The sequence below is a fragment of the Erinaceus europaeus genome, chromosome 17 (assembly GCF_950295315.1).
Source record: "Erinaceus europaeus chromosome 17, mEriEur2.1, whole genome shotgun sequence".
In the NCBI taxonomy this organism is placed as follows: Eukaryota; Metazoa; Chordata; class Mammalia; order Eulipotyphla; family Erinaceidae; genus Erinaceus; species Erinaceus europaeus.
The window spans coordinates 63,725,840-63,745,931 of record NC_080178.1 but is presented as its reverse complement, the minus strand read 5'-3'; the positions used below and the strand labels follow the sequence as shown (position 1 = coordinate 63,745,931).

At 57.6% G+C, this 20,092-nt stretch overlaps 1 protein-coding gene across 2 annotated transcripts in view; it reads left to right on the top strand.

Moving 5' to 3' along the window:
- ARHGEF17 (Rho guanine nucleotide exchange factor 17) overlaps positions 1-20,092 on the top strand; it is a 62,141-nt gene continuing 42,049 nt past the window's right edge. For both annotated transcript variants that reach the window (XM_060176856.1, XM_007527527.3), the window contains exon 1: positions 1-3,812. In XM_060176856.1, coding sequence (XP_060032839.1) covers positions 633-3,812 — 3,180 coding nt within the window. In that variant the 5' untranslated portion in view covers positions 1-632. The remainder of the gene's footprint in view (positions 3,813-20,092) is intronic.

Genomic DNA, 20,092 nt, shown 5'->3' with positions numbered 1-20,092 from the left:
GTGTCAGGGCGAGATCCTGTGGAGCAGGCAGCTCGTCCCCTTGGACTGAGGGGGGTGGGGTGGGTGTCTCATCTGGAGGTTCGCTTTGGTCTGCAAGCACTCCAGCAGGCCTGTCCCTCCTCCGGCTCCTCCCCGATTCCCTCTCCCCCTTCCGACTCCCTGCCCTGTGAGCTCCCGGAGCCCACCCCCTCTTTGGGGCGCCAGGCCCCGCCCCCCGCCCCCTTTTCTCTGCCACAAAGTTTATTTGCAACAAAAGGGAGCGAGCTGCAGGCAACAGAGAGGAGGCCGCCGGAGCAGGAGCGCGAGGGTTTGCTGGCGGTCGCAGACCCGAGACCGGCCCCTGGGGACCTGCCCGCGATGCCTCGCGGCGGCCCGGCCAAACGAGGCGCGGGACACCCGGGCCGGTGCTGAGGCAGGAGGGGCCGCGCGCGATGGAGCCTCTGCCGCCCGCCGCCTCAGAAACCTGAGCCGCGGCGGATACACCCCTGGCCGGCACCCCCCGCCCCCCGCGCGCTGCGGCTGCAGGACCCGGGCCCCCGGCGCCCGCCGCTGCGCTCCTTCGGGGCGGGAGCGCGGGGGGGGGTTGGCCGCGGCTCCCCGAGGCCAGCCCCCCCGAAGTGAGGGCCGCCGCCATGGCGGACGGGGCGCCCCGGGCCCCGCTCTACCGCAGCGTGTCGTTTAAACTGCTGGAGCGCTGGAGCGGCGGGCCCGGGCCCGGGCGGCGGGAGGAGGCCGCCGGCACCCCCGGGCTGAGGCGCCGCGCCTCGTGCCGCCCGGCCGCGGCCGCCCAGGGCCAGCCCTCCCGGCGCGTGTCCAAGCTGGCGTCCGGGGCCCCCGCCGCCCCCGCGCAGCCGCGCCCGCTGCGCAGCCTCTCGCCGTCGGTGCGGCAGCTCTCCCGGCGCTTCGACGCGGCCGGCGCCCGGGACGGGGGTGGCTCCCCGGGGCCCGCGGAGGAGGCGGCCGAGGGCGCGGCGCGCGGGGCCTGGCCCAGCGTCACCGAGATGCGCAAGCTCTTCGGAGGCCCCGGCTGCAGGCGGCCCGGCGGCGACGCGGAGCCCCCGGGCGCCCCCTGCCTCGACGGCGCGGCGTGGGAGGCCCGGCAGCCGCCTCCGCCGCCTCCGCGGACGTGCTTCCCGCTGGCGGGGCTGCGCTCGGCGCGGCCGGGCCCGGGGCCGGAGGGGCGGCGGTGGCGGCGGCAGCAGCAGCAGCAGCCGCCGCCGCCGCCTCAGGAGCGGGCGCAGCGTCCGGCGGATGGTTTACATTCTTGGCATAGCTTCTCCCAACCGCAGGCCGGGGCCCGGGCCTCCTGCTCCTCCTCCTCCTCCGTCGCCTCCTCCTATCCTGTCTGCCGCAGCGGGGCCGCCAGCTCCAGCGAGGAGGAAGAGGAGGGCCCGCCGCAGCCGTCTGGGCCCCCGCGCAGCCCGGCCCGCCCCGGCGGCCACTCCTCGGGCAGCGACGACGACCCAGACGGCGGCCGCCGCAGGGGAGGGAGGCCGGCGCCCGGGCCCGCGGGCACCCTCCCGGCTCAGGACGGTGGACCGGACAGCTATGGGTTAACCCTGGGCGGCATGGACTCGGCTGGGGGACCCCGGAGCCCCGACCCCCCAGCGTCGCCCAGGGCCCCCAGTGAGGAGGGATGCGGGGAGTGGGGCGCAGGTTCGCCGCCCTGTGTGCCCGCCGCCCAGGAGGGGCTTCGGCCCTCGCCCGACACGGCCGGGGCAGCTTTCCGCGTGGCCAAGGTCAGCTTCCCCGCCTACCTGGCCAGCCCAGCGGGCTCCCGGGGCAGCAGCCGCTACTCCAGCACCGAGACCCTCAAGGACGAGGACCCATGGGCCAGCCGTGCTTCTGGGGGCTGGGGCGTGTACCGCTCTCCTAGCTTTGGAGCAGGGGAAGGGCTGCTCCTGAGGTCCCAGACTCGAAGCCGAAGCAAGGGACCTGTGGGCAGCACCAGGGCCATGAGGGATGGAGGACTGGAGCTGGACAGGAGCCGGCAGCGCAAGTCCCTCTCGAACCCGGACATCGCCTCCGAGACCCTGACGCTACTCAGTTTCCTGCGCTCAGACCTCTCAGAGCTAAGGGTCCGCAAGACTGGCGGACACCCTGGGGACCCTGCCAGTGGCCCCTTGGGTGACAAAGACTCGCCATCCGTGGATGACCCAGTGGAGCCACCTGGGCCCACGCCCTCCCCGCCACCAGCATCACCTGGCACACGCCCCACCCTCAAGGACCTGACAGCCACTCTGCGCAGGGCGAAGTCGTTCACCTGCTCAGAGAAACCGGGAGTCCGCCGCTGCCTGCCCCGCACCAGTGCCCTGAAGCCCAGCTCCTCCGAGCTCCTGCTGGCCTGCCCCAGCACAGAGGAGGACCCACTGCCCCACGTCGTGCAGGATCAGTACGTGCAAGAGGCCCGGCAAGTTTTTGAGAAGATCCAGCGCATGGGTGCCCAGCAGGACGATGCAAGCGATGTGCCTTCTGGGAGCCCCGACTGGGCAGCAGAAGTGACCCCAGGGCCACAGTTCCAGGAGGAGCTCTCGGGCCCAGAGTCCAGCCTGGCAGATGAGGGCATTGGGGCTGACTCTGAGCCTCCAGTTTCAGCCTTTTGTGGCCTGGGTCCCTCAGGGGTGTGGCGACCTCTGTCCTCATCCCCAGCCCAGAACAGCCACCACTGCCCTGTAGCTGAGGACAGTCTGGGTGGGTGGGCCCTGCTGTCGCCTGAGACCCCTCCCACACCGGGCGCCCTTCGTCGGAGACGTAAGGTCCCTCCTTCAGGTCCTGGTGGGACTGACCTGAGCAATGGGGAGGCTGGGGAGGCCTACAGGTCTCTGAGTGATCCCATTCCACAGCGCCACAGGACCACTGCCTCCGAGGAAACCTCTGGGTTCTCTGTGGATAGCAACCTCCTGGGCTCACTAAGTCCCAAGACAGGGCTTCCAGTGGCCCCTGCTGCGGATGAGGGCTTGACCAGCGGCCACAGTGACTGGTCTGTGGGCAGTGAAGAGAGCAAGGGCTACCAGGAGGTTATTCATAGCATTGTCCAGGGGCCTGGGGCCTTGGTACGAGTGGTGGATGACAGAGTTGCTGGCAAAGCCCCCAAGAAGAAATCTCTAAGTGACCCCAGCCGGCGCGGGGACTTGAACGGACCAGGGTTTGAGGGCCCTGGAGGGGAGCCCATCCGAGAAGCAGAGCCGCTGCTTCCTCCGTCCAGCAGTGAGCCCATTCTGGCTGAGCGACAGACTGAGCCAGAAGCACCCTGTCCAGCCAGGGGCCGGGCACAGTCTGATAGGACCCTGGAGGCCCCAGCTGCCCCCTCTGCTGCCCGCAGTGACTTCCACCTGGATCCCAAACTGACAGATGTTTTGTCTCCACGGCTCCTTCGCCGGGGCCCTAAAAAGCGCCCGGCCCGGAGCAGCCACCAGGAGCTGCAGAGAGAGGAGGCCCATCAGGAACAGGCCCGAAGACTTTCCCGGGTCCGGCCCTCCTCCAAACACGTCCGCCATGCCAGCGTGCCTGCCACTTTCATGCCCATCTTGGTACCCGATCCACCGACCTCCATCGGCCCCCCAGTTGCCGTGCCAGAGCCCATGGGCTTCCCAGCTAGGGGCCACCCCATGCTGCAGGCGCCATCGCTTGAGGACGTCACAAAGCGGTACATGCTGACACTTCACTCGGGTGAGGCCACTGCTCCCGTACCAGTGGACGTGCCCTACTCGACTCCGGCCATACCACCTTCTGCTGAAGGCAAGCTCCCTGAAGCCACCCGGGCCCCAGATGAGCCTGCCCCAGCCAGCAAGTGCTGCAGCAAGCCACAAGTGGTGAGTCCTTTGTGGGGACCCAGAAGGAGGGTTGAGAAAGGCCCAGAGTGAGGTCAGCAGGAACCTTTTGAGTGTGCTGATGGGGCAGACATCAGGTTTGAGGGTGTGACTGGTCCTGCCGGTGCCCGGTGGATTTAAGTGTTGACACAGGACTCCCGTCTGCTCAGGCCTGGAGGCCTCAGGTTCTGGTGGGGTTGGTGTCAGAGATGCTGACCTGTCCCAGGATATCCAGGGTGGTGATTACACAGGATTCTAATCCAGGCCTTAAGAGGTTTCCCAGGGACTGAGTTTAGCGATTCCTATCTGATTCTTTGTTATAGGTACATAAAGAGGTGTGTGGGGGCTGGAATTTTCTAGAGCCAGGCTGCCCTATTGTCTAGACCCCTTGTAGGAGCTATGGGCTCAGGGCCCATAACTGATAGGCAGATAGGTTTGGCCTGCCTCACATGGCTTTCCGGTGGCAGACCAGCGCCAGGCCTGGGAGACTTGGGGAGGAGGAGACATTAATTTACGGTGCCATAAAGTATTTGGTGGCCCTGACCTTGCTTGTGACTCAACCTCCCCATCTACTGATAAAATGAAAGCAGGGGGATAGGACGGCCCAGCGGTAGAGTTCAGGGCTTGAATACACGAGGTCCTGGGTTTGATTCCTAACTCTGCAGGTGCTGGAGTGATGACCTGTATTCTCTCCTTTCTTTTTCTCATAAAGAAAGAACAAAATCTTAAAAATAAGATCAGAGGTCGTGACAAAATAGTGCCTGTATCTCTCTCTACCCAGCTGTTGCTGTGCAGATTTGGGGGATTCTGATTGCAATCAGGGCACTCCTGGAGCCTGAGGTCTAAATAGAACAGGGGCTTTGTGTGTCCGGATGGGGGGAGGAGCCCACAGCCAGGAGCCTGGAGGGGTAGTGGGAGTGGTTTTGGCACCCATAGGCCAGGCTGCTTCTATGCGTCAGATAAGGGTCTGGCCCTCCATGCCCTTCCTTTGCCAGACCCCAGCTCCTGGCGCTCTCCCTGGGGCCCCTCTTCTGCTTTGGAGTTGGGACTGTAGGTTCAGATGGGCTCTGTGTTGCTCAACAGCCAGGGCATCCTGGCTGAAAGCTGGATTCTAAGCTCTGGGTGCTGGGCCTGGTGCCGGATAGCCTGGGGTTATTTTGACCTGGGACTGCCCTCCCACTGAGTTCCCGGCCAGAGCAAGAGCTGGGGAAACACTAAACCCTGGACTAATTTGGTCACTCCCCACTCCCAGCGCTCTCACGCCCCCCCCCCCCCCAAACTGTCTGTCTGTGTTTCTCTCGCCTTGTCTCTAATTCCCTCTGGTCTTAGCTTTGGTGTCTCTCACTGAAGAGGCCCCAGAGACTCAGCGATCAGGCGGGTAGGCCGTGGGAGAGGGGCAAAGCTTAATTAGCCTTCCTGTCAGGACCTGGTGGGACAGTTCAGGTGCCTCTGGCTCCAGGGCTGGTTCTGGCCTAGGAGCAGGGAGGTGGGGAGGGCCAGAGCATCCTCTGGCCCAGCTGCCTTTCCCATGTAATTGCCTTTTCTGGGAGAGCCTTCAAGGCTGAACTGGGGGAGAGAAAAAGACTGAATCAAGGGCTTAGGACATAGGGAATGTTCCCCAAAAGAGGCACTGTGACCCAGACTGGAAGGAGTTGATTGTATAGACTGGGTCCTGGTCCAGCTCCTATCGTTCTCCCATCCTGACCTCAGGGAGAAGCTTGAGGTCAGCCCCTGGGACTGAGAGGGGCCACTCTGCCTGGGACAGCTGCCTCTAGCTTGTCACTGCCTCTAGCTTGTTGTCCCTTCTCAGCTCTGAGTAGAGAAGCAGGCAGTTTGGCATCGGAAGAATGCCAGCCCCTGTGTGGCCTGGGCTCTGTCACACCCCTGCCCGGGCCTCACTTTCTCCTCTGCACAGTGACCTCGTGTTCTCTGTCTGGCAGCTTCTTGTCTTGTGAGTGGGTGTTGTGATCACTGCTTCCCTGGGGGCCACAGATGGGGGACACACTAGAGGCCACTGCCCTGCCACCATTGTGCCTAGGGCTGGGCTCCCAGCCTCCCTCTAACCTGAAGGACTTGAAACAACTCAGAAAGAGTTTCCACTCCCTCCCTTCACCCCCTGCCAAAGCCCAGAAGTCTTTCCTTCTGCCATCCCCTCTCTTCTGATGCCAAAAGATGGGGCACAGCTGCCCCCCCCAGCCCCCACACTTGCCTGCCTGCTGGAGGAGATGTTCCTGTGTTTTGGGCCTGGGTCTTCCCATACTTCCGGGCTGTGGGTAGAGTTGATGTGGTCTGAGCTGCTGGAGGAGAAGGCCCAGAAGAGACTGCCCCTGCCCCCGCTTTGCTGAGGCAGCAGACACCTGTGTGAAGCAGCCAGGGGCTGACGGGAAAGGCCCCAGGGACAGAAGGAACCCCTGGCCTGGCCTTAGCTGCTGTGCCCCTTGTTGGGGGCAGGAGGAGCCAGAGGCAGGAGGCTTGGTTCTGTCTCTGACAGGCTCCAAGGCTGACAGTCATCCTATCCTAGACTTGGGCTTTTCCTGCGGGAGGTTGACTCTCTGGTCAGGGAAGCTCTGTAGGAAGGACTCAGCCTGCAGGTGGTCAAGGGCAGCAAGAAAGAATGGCCTGGCAGGTGGTGCAGGGAATCAAACATTGGATCCTTCAAGCATGAGGTTCTGAGTTGGAGTCCTGATATGTATCAGAGTGATGATTCCCTGGTTCTATCTCTTCTCTGATAAATAAATACATTTAAAATAATAGTAAATAGTGATGATAGTAGTAAGACTGCAAGAAGGGTGTCTGGAAGAGCATGGCTGGCAGGGAGAGAAAGGCAGCTCTGTATAATCGAATCTAGGAGCCTAGTGTTGGCAGGGAAATGACCCAGCAGAGAGACTTTCGTGCCTGAGGTCCCAGGGTTGATCCCATACATTGCACATACCACAGCAGGCTTTTGGCCTGTCCTCTCCCCTCCCCCCCTTCTCCCACCCCCCCTTCTCTCTCCCTCTCACTCTCTCTCTGTATCTCTCTCTCTCTATCTCTATCTTTCTCTCTGTCTCTGTCTCTCTCTCTCTGTCACACACACACACACACACACACACACACAACACACACAGTCTGGGACTAAAGGTGACATCACAGGGCTTTATTCTGTGAACACCCACCCTTGAATATGCTGGGGGAGCCTATGTCTTGTGCACAGAGGCCCACAGTATCCCAGATTGGTCCGCATCCTTTCTCTTCAGAGCCCCCCTCCTCCCAGCCCTAAAGTAATCTTACACAAGGCTGCGAGATAGCTCATTCGGGTAGTGCTCTGCGTTGTCATGTGCTCAACCCAGGCTCTCGCCCGGCCCCCACTGCACTCAAGGAAGTGTCAGTGCCGTGATCTCTCTTCTCTATCTTAAAAAAAAAAACAAACAAACAAAAACAGTTCACAGAGGAGTCTTGAGCCATTAGGGACCTGAAAGCCAGTGCGCAACCCGGAAGCAGGACGTAACTTGTGTCCCTGAGCCACAGGTGTCCCAGGAACCTCAGCGTGTTAGGGGCCGTGACAGGTAAACATTGCCAAGCGCACAGCACCACACCAGACTCCCACATGCTTCACTCTCCAGCCAGGAAGGCGCTGGGACTCTTAACGGGGTTCGCTCCTTGGACTGACAGACCCTTAGCTTCACAGTGAATCGGGAATGCCTTAGGTGAAGGGGCCCGAGGGGTTCCTAGTTCCTGTGGGAGGGGCAGGTCTGGGGGCAGCTGGGGGCATCTTCTGCACACCCCTAACAGCATCAGCACTTTCCCTGGTGGTTACTTCATTCATGGGAGCCTGGGGTTGGGTCAGGAAGAACTTCAGGTGCCAGAAAAAGAGATACTGGCCTTGCCTCCGACCCCTGCCCCCCCTCCCCCGCAGGCTCACTGAGGCCTGGTCACAGCGCCACCACCTTTCTGCTGGCTCCCCTCACAGGGGCCTCATGAGCTGGGGGTTCCATCTTTTCCCTCCCTGGCTCTTTGCTGTGGTTTTTCCATGGAAACTAGTTCTGGGAGGGGAGGCAATTAGGACATTTGGAGTTCTGAGTGGTACCAAATATCTATAATTAAATGTCTTGTCACCCAGCAGGAAGAGGGTGGGATAGAGGAACACAGGCAAAGGGCTGTCCCTTTCTTCTGTTTGTTCTCTGAAGCCCCCAACCCCCACCCTGCCACCACGCCTCTTTCCTAAAGACCCCTGGGTCACTGGCAGAGACTGTGGTCTGGGAATGACCCCACTCCCATCCCCCAAGCAGGGAAGATGGACCAGAGTGGAGGCTTACATCTTCCAACCCCCCAGTTCTGGGACCAGCTGGGTTTGGGAGGTTGGGAGGCTGCTGCTAATCCTGTCCCCAGCCCCCGTGCCAGTGAAGGGACCTGCCTGCGTGCCTGCTTCCCTCCCTCTGTGAGCTCTCAGGCAGCACAGGGCTCCACCAGTGGGGGGAGGCACTTCCAGGCAGCCCAGGCACCCAGATGCTTATGGCTCTAGAAGCAGACTGGAAGGGGCTATCTAACCATGAGAGGCAGGCCTGGAGACTGGCAGAGGGGCTTCCAGGAGGAGACTGCTTGGAAAACTAAGAGTTTAAATAGCCAGAGAGAAATCGTAAGATGTCTACACACAAATATGAGTTAGGAGGTGGTGAAGAACATGGCCGGCTGGGGGCCAACAGTACCTGGGGTGACCCTTGATAAGGGGAATTCAGTCACCTATTCAGCACAGATTTGCTGAGCCCCAAGATGTGTCAGTCACTCTCCAGCCCAGAGGAATCAATCAGCAGCCTAGTGAGAAGACCTGTCTGTAATTGGATCAGGGAGAGATGGGGAGATAAAGGAAGATTGGCTAGGGAGGTGGCTTGGTGGACAAGGCGTCGGACTCTCGGACATGAGGTCCAAGTTTGAACTTTGGCATCACATGTGCCAGAATAAGGCTCTGATTCTCTCTTCCCCCCTGCTCCTCCTCCTCCCCCTCTCCCTCTTCCTCTTCTATCTTTAAATAAAAACCCTTAAAAAGAAAATGAAAGGGCCAGGAGGCGGCACAGTATGTAAGGTGTTGGACTATTAAACAGGAGGTCACAAGTTTAATCCCTGGCATTGCATGTGCCAGAGTGATGCTGTGGTTCTCTTTCTTCTCTCTCTCCCTCTCTCTAAAGAAAGTAGGATAGAGGGCTGGGCAGTGTCCTACTCGGTCGAGTGCACGTGCTACCGTGCTCAAGGACCTGCTTTCAGACCCCCAGTCTTCCCTTGTAGGGGGCGTGTTTCGCAAGCAGTACTGCAGGTGTTTCTCTGTCTCTCCCCCTCATCCCAGTTTCTCTCTGTCTCAATCCAATAAGTGAATAAATAAACAAAAGTAATAAAAAAAGAAAGTAGGATAAGGGAATCAAGAGTTCCAAGGAAGAGTACTGTTTGAAAGAAAGCTTTGGGAAGGCCACTCAGAGGAGGCAAGGTTTGAGCAGGGGCCTGGAGGATGGAGGAGAGTACTCCAGGGGGCTGTCTGCGGGGAAGAGTATTCTGGGCAAAGGACCAGGTTAGAGCTGCTAAGGGGACTGTGTGGAGGAGCAAGGTAGGGGAGGCTGTGGAAGTTGGTTTGTCTGGTCCAGACAAAGTGAATCTCCCAGGCCAGCGGGACGACTCAGCACTGACTTACGGTGAGATGGGGCCGGCCTTGCACAGAGCAGTGCCCTGAGAGGCTGTGCCCTGGCTGCACTGTGAGGACAGTCAGGAGGGCAGCCAGGAGGCCGCTGGAATAACCTGGGTACAGTGGTGAGTGGTGGGTTTCTGTGCAACCAGGGGACTTTGCCTCTGTATTCAAGGTCAGACCACCTCTGGCCCTGGGGCTGGGTAGTGTGTGTGGCCTTGCTAGGTGAGGAGGTTCTGTGGGCCTCCAGACCTCACCCAAAGGCCAGGAGGGTATGGCTACGACAGGAACTTTCCGAGGCTGGGACAGCTCCAGTGTCACCAGAGATTTGCCCAAGGCCCTCTGACTCCAGCATGCTGTCTGGCCCAGGTGTCTCAATGGCCAGGTCTCGCAGCGGGCCCACCGTGTCTCCACTGAGCAAAGCTGGCAGGGAAGGTAGTGAGAGGGCAACGGAGGGGGAACCCAGCGAGAGGGCAACGGAGGGGGAACCCATGCTTCCCAGAAAGGCCTGTAGCCCTAGTGGCGTCCATTTGGGAAACATGCCCGGGCAGCCTGGCGCCTTGCTGGCAGGCCCTAAAACAGGGCCCTGGCTCCCCTGGGAAGCAGGAACCTACTGGAGCCTGTGGGAGCTGACTCCCTTCAGCCTCCCCCCAGTACCCAGCCCCAGGCCTCTGGGCCATTCTAGGATGGGCAGTGGCAGAGCAGAACTGTCAGGCACTTGGGCTCTGCCCGGTAAGTGGACCCCAGACCAGGGTTTGTAGGGACTTGAGGCCCCCACAGGGCATCTGAACCTCACTCCCATAGTGGGGGGCAGGGGTTGGCTGGCTGTGGTTCATGGAGGGCTGCACTGGGGTCGGACCTTGCTTGTGTATCCTCCTGCTGTGTGGCCTTCAATAGGCATTGAGTGGGCATTGAGTGGGCCTTGGGGTCCCAGTGCATGATGCTAGAAGGGACCGAGGCTGGTGGTGGGAGTGGTGTGCAGACACATACCAGGAAAATACGAAGAATCGTACCCGTGTGAAGCAGTTGTCTACTTGTTCTTTGTTTTGACTTGTTTTGTTTTTGTCATCAGGGTTGTCACTGGGACTTGGTGACTTCACAACAAATACACCATTCCCGGTGGCCTTTTATTTTCTTTCTATTTTTTATTTGGTTGGACCAGGAAATTGAGAGGGGAGGGAGAGATGCCTGCAGCACTGCTTCACTACTTGGGAAGCTTCCCCTTTGCAGGTGGGGACCAGGGGCTTGAACCTGGGGTTTACCGTATGGTAACATGTCCATTCAACTGGGTGTGCCACTGCCTAGCTTTAACAACTGTCATGTAAACCATTATCCCCCTAATAAAACAACAAGAGGAAAACAGCTCCCCACCGCCGCCACCCTCGCCCCATCCCTCGGGAGCCACAGAGTCCCCTAAGCTCTCGCTGTCACTGGGACAGAGTGCCTTCCCCAGCTCTCATGTATGGACTGAAGCTTCATGCGCAGTTGAGGCTCAGTGTGAAGAAGCCGGGACTTGAGGCGGCAGGGAGGTGGCACACCTGGCTAAATGCTCGTATTTCCATGTGGAAGGACCTGGATTAGAGCTCCCACTCCCCACCTGCAGGGGTGACGCTTCACAAGCAAAGAAGCAGGTCTATGGGTGTTTTACTCTCTTCCTCTCTATCTCCCCTCCCCCTCTCAATTTCTCTCTGTCCTATCAAATAAAATAGAAATGGGGGGGGGGGCCACTGGGAGTGGTGGATTCGTAGTGCCTGCACCAAGCTCCAGCAGTAACCCTGGTGGCAATTAAAATTAAAAAAAAAAAAAAAAGAAGCAGGGACTTGAACCCATATCTGGCCTCCAAGGCCTTCCCCCCACCTCCATCTGCAGCTCTGGCCTCCCTCACGCAGGTGGTATGTGGGGGTCCCGGGAGACCTGCCTCAGGAAGTGGTGGGAGCCATGGTGCTTCCTCCAAGCCACCAAATGATTCAGGGGAGGCAGGCGCACGGGGCCCCAGCAGCAAATGGTGACACCCTTGGCAGCTTAGAGCAGCGCTGCTTACCGTTCTGGAGCTCAGAAGAGGAGGGTCTCCCTAAGACAGAAAGTCAGCGGGCCGAGACCTTGAGGGAGGCTCCACAGCACATCTGTGTCCTTGCCCTTTGCCAGCTTCTAGTGACTGAGGGCCCTCGCATCACCTTAAAGCCAGCAGTGTGGCATCTTCAGGTCGGCCAGTCCCCCCCACCCCCACTCTCATCTCTATTTCTCTGGAGTGCCAGACTTGCAAGCATGAGGTCCCAAGTGTAATTCCTGGCATCTCAACTCTCTCTAACAAATAATTCTAAAAAGAATTATACAGAGGGGCCAGGCAGTGGTGCTCCCAGTTGAATGCACACATTGCAGTGCACAAGGGCTTGGGTTCAAGCCCCTGGTCCACACCTGTAGGCAGGTAGCTTGAGGAAACAGTACTGCAGGTATCTTTCTTTCTCTCTCTCTATTTCCCCTTCCATCTCAATTTGTCCTATCAAATAAGAGAAAGAAGCAGGAATAGAGAGACAGAGAGAGAAGAAGGAGGAGACAGAGGTGGAGAAAAGGGAAGATGGCCACTGAAGTGGTAGATTAATTACGCAGGTACCAAGCCCAAAGACAACCCTGGTGGCAATAAAATAACAATAACAGTAAAAATAAAACTATAAAAAATTATAAGGGCTGTGTGATGGAGCACCCAGTTAAGTACACATAGTGCTATGCACAAGGACCCATGTAAGGACCCAGGTTCGAGCCCTCACTCCCCACCTGCAGCAGGGTTGCCTCACAAGCAGTGAAGCAGGTCTGTAGGTGTCTGTCTTTCTTTCTCCCTCTATCTCCCCTTCCCTTCTCAATTCCTTTCTATCTTATTAATAAAATGAAAAGAGGGGGGATGGCTGCCAGAAGTGTGGATTCATTATGTTGGCACTGCACCCCAACGACTGGAGGCAAAAAAAAAAAATTTATGCATTGGGCCCGCTAGACTAATCTCCACATCTCAGTGCCCTCACACACTGCTGCAGAGCCCCTCTACCTTGTAAGGATGCTCACCACAGGTCAGGCTGAAGGCGTGGACATCTTCGGGTGACTTGATTCTGCCTGTGACAAGTGGGCCAAGGGTCAGGCTGTTGGTTCCTGAGATCCACAGGTCCCAGGAGGTGCTGAATAGAGCACAGAGCCTGTTAACTCACCCCTACTCCAGTTTCCTGCATTTATTCCTTTCTGTGTTTACTCACTCACTCGCTCGCTCACTCGCTCGTTTGTCACCCAACTGCTCAGTCCCCCAGTGGGCAGTGGGGTGCACTGGGGAAGCCTGCACGGCACCTTTGCTTGCTAGGAGCTTTCAGCGTGGACCTGAGCCTTGAGGTGGGAGGGGTCCAGAGTGTGGCTAGGCCCTTACCTGGGGACAGGGTCCCTTGGCGACCATCCCTTGGGATGGGCTTGGCTTTTAGGGTGGCTCGTCCTGGATCTGTTGACTGGAAGTTGGGAAGCTGCAGCTCTGAGCAAGAGAAAGTCTAGAACTGGGGCAAAAATGGAAGCTGGCATCACAGCTCTGCCTATCTTGGGTGGCAACGTGGGTACTGGTGATGGGCCGGAGGACCTGGAAGGCCCCTTTGTCGCCTAACAGACTGAGACTGAGTTGTCTCCAAGGACAGGACACATGATCCCGATTCTGCCTCATGCCCAGGGGGTCTGGAGGACCCCACAAGTAGTACCAGACTCTGAAGCCTGTGGGCACATCAGCCAAACTGCCTACTGAGTGGGGCTCAGTCACCCCTGCACCCTGCTCTGAGCTCTGAGCCCCTCCAGGCTACAGAGTCTAGGGGTGTGTGTGCCAGGTAGGCTTTGGGGTTATATTAATAAACCTTAGCTCATTTGCAAAGCCAAAGTCTCCTGCCCTTTAAGAAGGGAGCGCTCCTGGGGTGGGGGTGAGGGTGGTGCAGTGGTAGAGTTGTGGACTGACAAGCATGAGGTCCCAGGTTCAATCCCAGCAATGCATGTACCAGAGTGAATTTCCTTTGGCTGGTACACTCCCCCCCCCATCCTTTGAGATAAATAAATTTAAATTTAAAAATGATGAGGTTCACAGACATCATCATTAAAGGGTGGCTCAGCCCAGGTCTCCCTTCCACAACCACCAGCCCACTCCCTACCTCTGGTTAGAGCTGTGATGTCTGGCCACTTTGGTGTGTGCCTTGGAAATGGTGTGCTTGGGGTGTAAAATCTCAAGACCAAGGGTCTGAGCTTGTTTCCAGGAGTCCGTATTTCTTAGTGTGATTTTGTTTGTGCATTTGAGAAGATGTCTCCTTGGTTGGGGGGGGGGGTTGGGAGAGGGAGGAGGGGGAGGGCGGGGTGGGTGGGTGTGAAGGGGAGCAAGCTATGTTGGGGGGGCAGGCTGAGGAGCAAACGCCAGGTTGGTGTCTGTTTCCTGTTTATTGGTTCCCAAGGGGTGAGCAGGCCCTGCTCAGAGCAGCTTGCAGCAGGAGGGAGGGAGCCCGGGGTCCTGGCCGCCAGCCAGCCCCACAGCCCAGCCTCCTGGGACTGCCGCGCCCCCTCCCCCCAGCCCCGTGGACAAACATCCAGCCTGTTCCCAGGACAGGGCACTGGAGGTCAAGGAGCAGATGTGGATGGGAAGGGACCCCATTCCCCCAAACCCTACCAGCTCCATCTTTCCTGCCTGCCCTGTCTCTGAAGTCTCCCTCCCCTGCATCTGCCCTGACTCCTTGGGGTGAGGTCTGCTGACTGAGATGTTCAGCTTGTGGGAGGGAAAGAAGAGGGGCACAAGCCTTCAGTGCCAGAGGAGTCTGCCCAGAAAGACCTTTAGAGACTGGCCTGGGATCTGGCGAGATAGCTCACCTGGGAGGGTGCCTGCTTTGCCATGTGTGGACTAAGGTTCAATTCCCAGCTCACCATGTGGATCCACCATATGGATGGCACTGGGGAAAGGTTTGGTGCTGTGGTGTCTCTCTCCATCTCTTCATGTCTCTCTTTTTTAGTACGCTAAAAATTTTATTAGGCAAATAATTGATGGTGGGAAAGTTTAGGAAGTAGTACACACTCCCCAAAGAGGTGGTGAGGTGTCTACAGCTGAGAGTTATTGAGGTTTTTGTTTGTTTTGTTGTTACTCTTTCTCTCTTTCTTCCTTGATTTTTTAATTTCAGAGAGAAGAGAGACACCACAGCACTGCTTCCTCATACATGGAGCTTCCTCTTTGTTTTTTTGTTTGTTTACCAGAGCACTGTTCCCCGGCTGTAGCTTATGGTGGGGGGCTTGAACCTGGGACTTTGGAGCCTCAGGCATGAGAGTCTGTTTGCATAACCATTATATTATCCACCCTCCGCCCTGGAGCTTCCTCTTTGATGCCAGGGTCTCTAACGCAAATCTTTATGCATGGTAGAGTGTGTGCTCTTCTGGTCTCTGTCTTTCTACACAGAAAAATAACATTCGACCTAGATCAATAAAGCCCTGACAAATGGAAGGAAGGAGGGAGGGAGGGAGGGAGGGAGGGAGGGAGGGGAGGAGGAAGGAAAGAAGGAAGGACAGAAACCAACTTGGTTTTCTTTTCCCCCACCAGAGTTACCACTGTGACTTGGTGCTGCCACTCCCAGTGGCTTCTTCTTCTTCTTTTTTTTTTTTTTCCTTCCTGTTCTCGAGATAGAGGGTAAAAGATTGGGGATGGAAGTGTGGATGGAAAGAAGGCAGACGCCACAGTACTGCTCCACCGCCCCTGCTTATGGTACTTCTTTCCCTCCACCCCCGCCCTGTAGACATTCCCATGTGGTGGCTTGGGCCTCGAACTTGGGTCCTTGTGCATGGTAACATGTGCTCTACCAGGTGAACCCCCTGCCCACTCTGTAGCCTGTTTCTCTGACCACCCCTCAGCCCACACTGCTCAGAGGAAGAAGGGAGGCCCAGCTGGGGCTGGCACTGCCCAGGGCCACTCAGGAAGGAGCAGGCCCAGCTGTTCACTCCCTGCTCCTGTCCTAGCTGTGTGGAGAAGACACTGAGAAAAAGAGAAAGCGTGATGATGGGTGACAGGCCAGCGGGCAGGGGCCTCAGTGAGCAGAGCATACCGGGAGGGGTTGTGTGTGCAGGAGCCAGGCCCAGGGTCTCCATCAGAGTTGAAGGACCTGGGCTGTGTCTGTGGGCAGTGGGGAGCCATGGAAAGCTTAGAAGTCACTCAGGAGCAGTGCCAGAGGGACACCTTGGAAAGCACCCTCTGCTCGTGGGATGACTGTGGCACTCGGGAGAGTGGGGATGAGGTGCGGTGCTTGGGAGCTGTCGAGACAGGGACAGAAAGAAAGGGCTTAACTAGGGAGACAGTTTGGTTGTAAAATCTGAGGACTAGAGCTTCCACATATCTGAAAGCTCAGCTCTGTGGGGAGTGGGGCCCAGCCCCTGCTGGAGTTAGGGAATGTGGTCTGGACTGGGTCTCCTGAGTCATCTCCCTGCCTTAGGGCAGAACTTTTCTCCTCATTTCTGGAAGGGCTGGGGTCTGAGTCAGTTCAGCTCCCTCCCATCCTCCAGGCCCTGAGGGCTCCTGGTCCAGAGGATAGTGAGGTCCAGCCTCCCCTCCACCCAGTTCAGACTTCATAGGACCCCACGAAAGAGAGGTAAGGGAGAGGAGGGGCAGGCTGTGAGCTCAGACAGGCTCCTCCATGACCTGGAAGTCCCAGCAGGGGGTTGCCCCAGGGGCATCATGGCATGCAGTGCTCAGGTGGGTCCTCTAGTCAGACTCCGTGTCCTAAGCTTTGTGCCACAGACTTTGAGCCACGAAGGCTTTTCTGGCCCTGTGGTCCTGGAAGAGAGTGAGGGGACACAGGCTTGGGGGCCTGACTGATGATGCCTGGGTTCCCTTCTGCTCTTATAGCCCCACAGCCCTGCGCTCTGCCCCTGGCCTGGACCTGAGCTCCCAGGCTTCTCCCCAAGGCCAGCGGGGGCGTTGCCTGGGGCGGGTGAGGAATTTCCGAGGGAACAGCTAAATTCAACCCCAGCTAAAAATAGCCCTGGGCCAGGCCCCAAGGCTGGAAGAAGAAGAAGAAGAGAGTGAAGACCAACCAGGCCTGCCCACTCCTGCCCCTTCTTCACCTGCACCCAGGACCTCCTACCCTCCCCCTTCCTGCAGCTCACCCTCTCCCTCTCGCAGGCTGCCCTCTCCCTCTGGGCTCCTGTCCTCTCCCTTCCTCTGCACCCTGCTCTACTTCTCTCAGCTGTCTCTTACCTCCTCTGAGCCTTTGGCTCTCCCCAACCCCAAGATAGCTGGACAGAGGCCCCTGGCTGGGGCCAGGCCTTTGGAAGAGGCCATTGGCAGGTGTCCCTTCTGCACCCCGAGGTCTCAGCTGTGGCAGTCCCTCTCTGCCTGGAGAAGCACAGGTCCAGAGTTTCTGGGGTGTGAGTTGTGGTTGCCCTTACTCACCCTGCACCCCAAGGCTGGGTTCTGATCTGGTAGCCCTTCCTTCCTGTTGTTGGCACACAGTAGGGCACCACAGGGATAAGGTGGAGGAGTGGGACCAAAGTGATCCGGACCCTAGACTTCACAGGTCTTCGGTACCCTCAGAGCTCTTGCCCGCCCACGCCCAGCCCTGCATGTTCTGTTCTGGGCTCCTGGCAGGCGGGGTCTGGCACACGGGCAGATGCGTGTGAGGGTGTGGAGTAGACACACTGGACTGGAGCTCAGTCCTCTTCACAGCCCCCCTCTGGTGAAGCAGCACCTTCCCATTCCATAGTGCCTAGATTTAGTAGCAGAGCTGGAACTCAGACCCAGACAGTGTGGCTCTGGGATCTTGGCTTTATAGAGGGTGGGAGTCAGGTGGCTCCGTCATCACAGAGGGAATCCGGGAAGAGAAACTGGCCGTCACTAGGCCTAGTGAGCCCACAGTCCCAGCCTCAGGAGCCAGCACAAATAGATGCTCAGCTCAGCTCAGCTTGATCCAGGGAGCCCTGGGAGAGGGAGGAGCTGACAGAGGCCTGCGCTTTCTCTTCTTGTGGATGCAGGCACCTTCTCTGTGCTGAGATGAGCCCCTGCAGAGTGGGGGTGGGGACCTTCGGGCAATACTGGCGCAGACCCGCCTGCAGTATCTGGAAAGCACATCTCTTGGGCCATGGCCGACGTGACTCAAATGGAGACAAAAAACCTTCCATATTTGGACAGAGAGCCCAGAGAGGCCCGCACCCACAGCCAGCCCCCTTGCCTCCCCACCCCCAGTCTCCTGTCCTATCTCCCTCTGGGCCCCCAATCATGAGCCTGGCTCCATGCATAACTCCTGGGTCTCAGGCAGCCATGTGGGCCCAGCCCTTCAGTGTGGCCTGGCCTGACCACAGGTGCCAGGGACAGCACCCAGGAGTGGGCCCAGAATTGGGGTTGGAGGTACAGAGAGGGGCCTGGCAGAGCCTGCAGGCTGGGGGATGGGGGGCGGTCCTGCCCCAAAACTGACAGTTCCCACCTGAGGGATAAGTTAACAGTGTCCCCCCCCCACCCATTCTGGCACAGGCAAAGCTCAAGCTCCTTTCTCCCTCCCCCTCTCCGTCCCCTTTGTACCCACAGCAGGTTTTCTGTTTGTTTATTTGTCTTCAAAAGATTTACTAATACAGAAAAGAGAACCAGAGCATCACTCAGCACATGTGATGCCAGGGGTCAAACTCAGGACCTCATGGGGGTTTTTTTTGTTTGTTTGTTTGTTTTCCTTTTCTCTTTCTTTTGTTTTATTTTAAAACTTTTTAATTTAATTGTCACCAAGGTTATCGCTGGGGTTTGGTGCCTTCATGATAAATCCACTGCTCCTAGCTGCCATTTTTTCCTTTTTTTTTTTTTCCCTTTCATCTGATAGGACAGAGAGAAATTGAGAGGGGAGGGGGATGGAGAGAGACAGAGAGAGACCTACAGCATTGCTCGACTGTTCATGAAGCTTCTCACCCTGCAAGTGGGAACTGGAGGCTTGAACCCAGGTCCTTGGGCATGATAATGTGTGTGCTCTACCAGCTGCACCACTGCCGGCCCCCGGACCTCATACTTTTAAGCCCAATGCTATAGCCAGGTGTGGCCCTAACATGTGGTGCAAGCAGGTGCACCTACCCTGAAGCCCAAGCAGGACTCTGTGTCCTGTGCTGAGGCCACTGTGCGAGACCAGGCTGGGAAGTGGACGCTGAGGCCAGGTGTTAGGGGCACGCAGCCACCATCCGCCCAGAGGGCCCACGCTCCCAAGGGGAGGCCCAAGAGCCTGCCAAGAGCTGGCTACTGCCGGTGACTGCACAGTTGCTCCTGTCTGTGTCCTGGCCCTGCATGTGGAGTCTGCAGGTAGCCTGCTTGTAGCCCTGGGCTGCCTGTGTGTGCAAGTGAGCAGAGGCCTGAGGATGAATGGGAAGGGACCTCCTTTGAGAGCCTAGAGAGGTAAGGGAGCTGGGAGGGGATTGCCAGGGGGAGAAAAGCAAGTATGGGGAAGTCTGGGGAGCCTGCAGGGACCAGCAGGGCCTTGACCAGTAGGGTAGGGCCAGCAGGCAGCACAAGGGAGATGCAGGCCTGAGGTATCCTGGGTACCTTGGAGACTCTCGCATCCTAGATTGGTTGTGTGGGCTTCATGGGTATCTGGAAGGCCAGGCCTGAAAGTCTGGACCAGATCCTGGGGAAGTCAATTCCAAGCTTTTAAAAACAATGCTGGCAGGGGAGTGATCGCATAGTGGTTATACAAAACGTACAGATGCCTAAGGCATACATATACCACCACCACCAGAAGCCAATGCTGAGCAGTACTCTGGTTAAAAATTAATTATTTTTACAAACAACAATACAGGATTCGCTTGGTGGGGGGGACGGAGCAGGAGGTAGTTCACAGGGTAGAGCTCACCCTTCGCCATGTACATAGGAGGGCTTATGCTGGGCGGAGGCTTCGTGAGCCGGGGAACACCAAGCCCAGTGAAAACACTGGAGGTGAAAAAATGGATAGCTTAGACCCTTTCTTCTAGGGTGATCTTGATACAAAACTGTGAAATAAGTAGGAAACCTAGTGGTAAATGGGGAACATTTTTCCTGCCATTTGACTATTTAGAATGTAATTCTCAGGGCATACAAAATTACTAACTTAAAAATTAGCATTTAGGGAATCGGGCGGTAGAGCAGTGGGTTAAGCGCAGGTGGCGCAAAGCACAAGACCGGTGTAAGGATCTTGGTTCAAGCCCCCAGGGTCCCCACCTGCAGGGAAGTCGCTTCACAGGCGGTGAAGCAGGTCTGCAGATGTCTGTTTACCTTTCTAATTTTTTTAAGTATTATTATCTTTATTTATTGGATAGAGACAGCCAGAAATCGAGAGGAAATGGGGAGATAGAAAAAGTGAAAGATAGACACCTGCAGCCCTGCTTCACCACTTGTGAAGCTTTCCCCATGCAGGTGGGGACTGGGGGCTTGAACCTGGGTCCTTGAGCATTGTAATGTGTGGCGCTCAACCAGGTGCACCACCACCCAGCCCCAGGTGTTTACCTTTCTTTTCCCTCTCTGTCTTCCCTTCCTTCCTCTCTCCATTTCTCTGTCTTATCCAACAACGACAACATCAATAACAACAACTGCAACAACAACAAAAAAAAAAACAAGGGCAACAAAAGGGAATAAATAAATAAAATTATAAAAAATAACAATAATAAC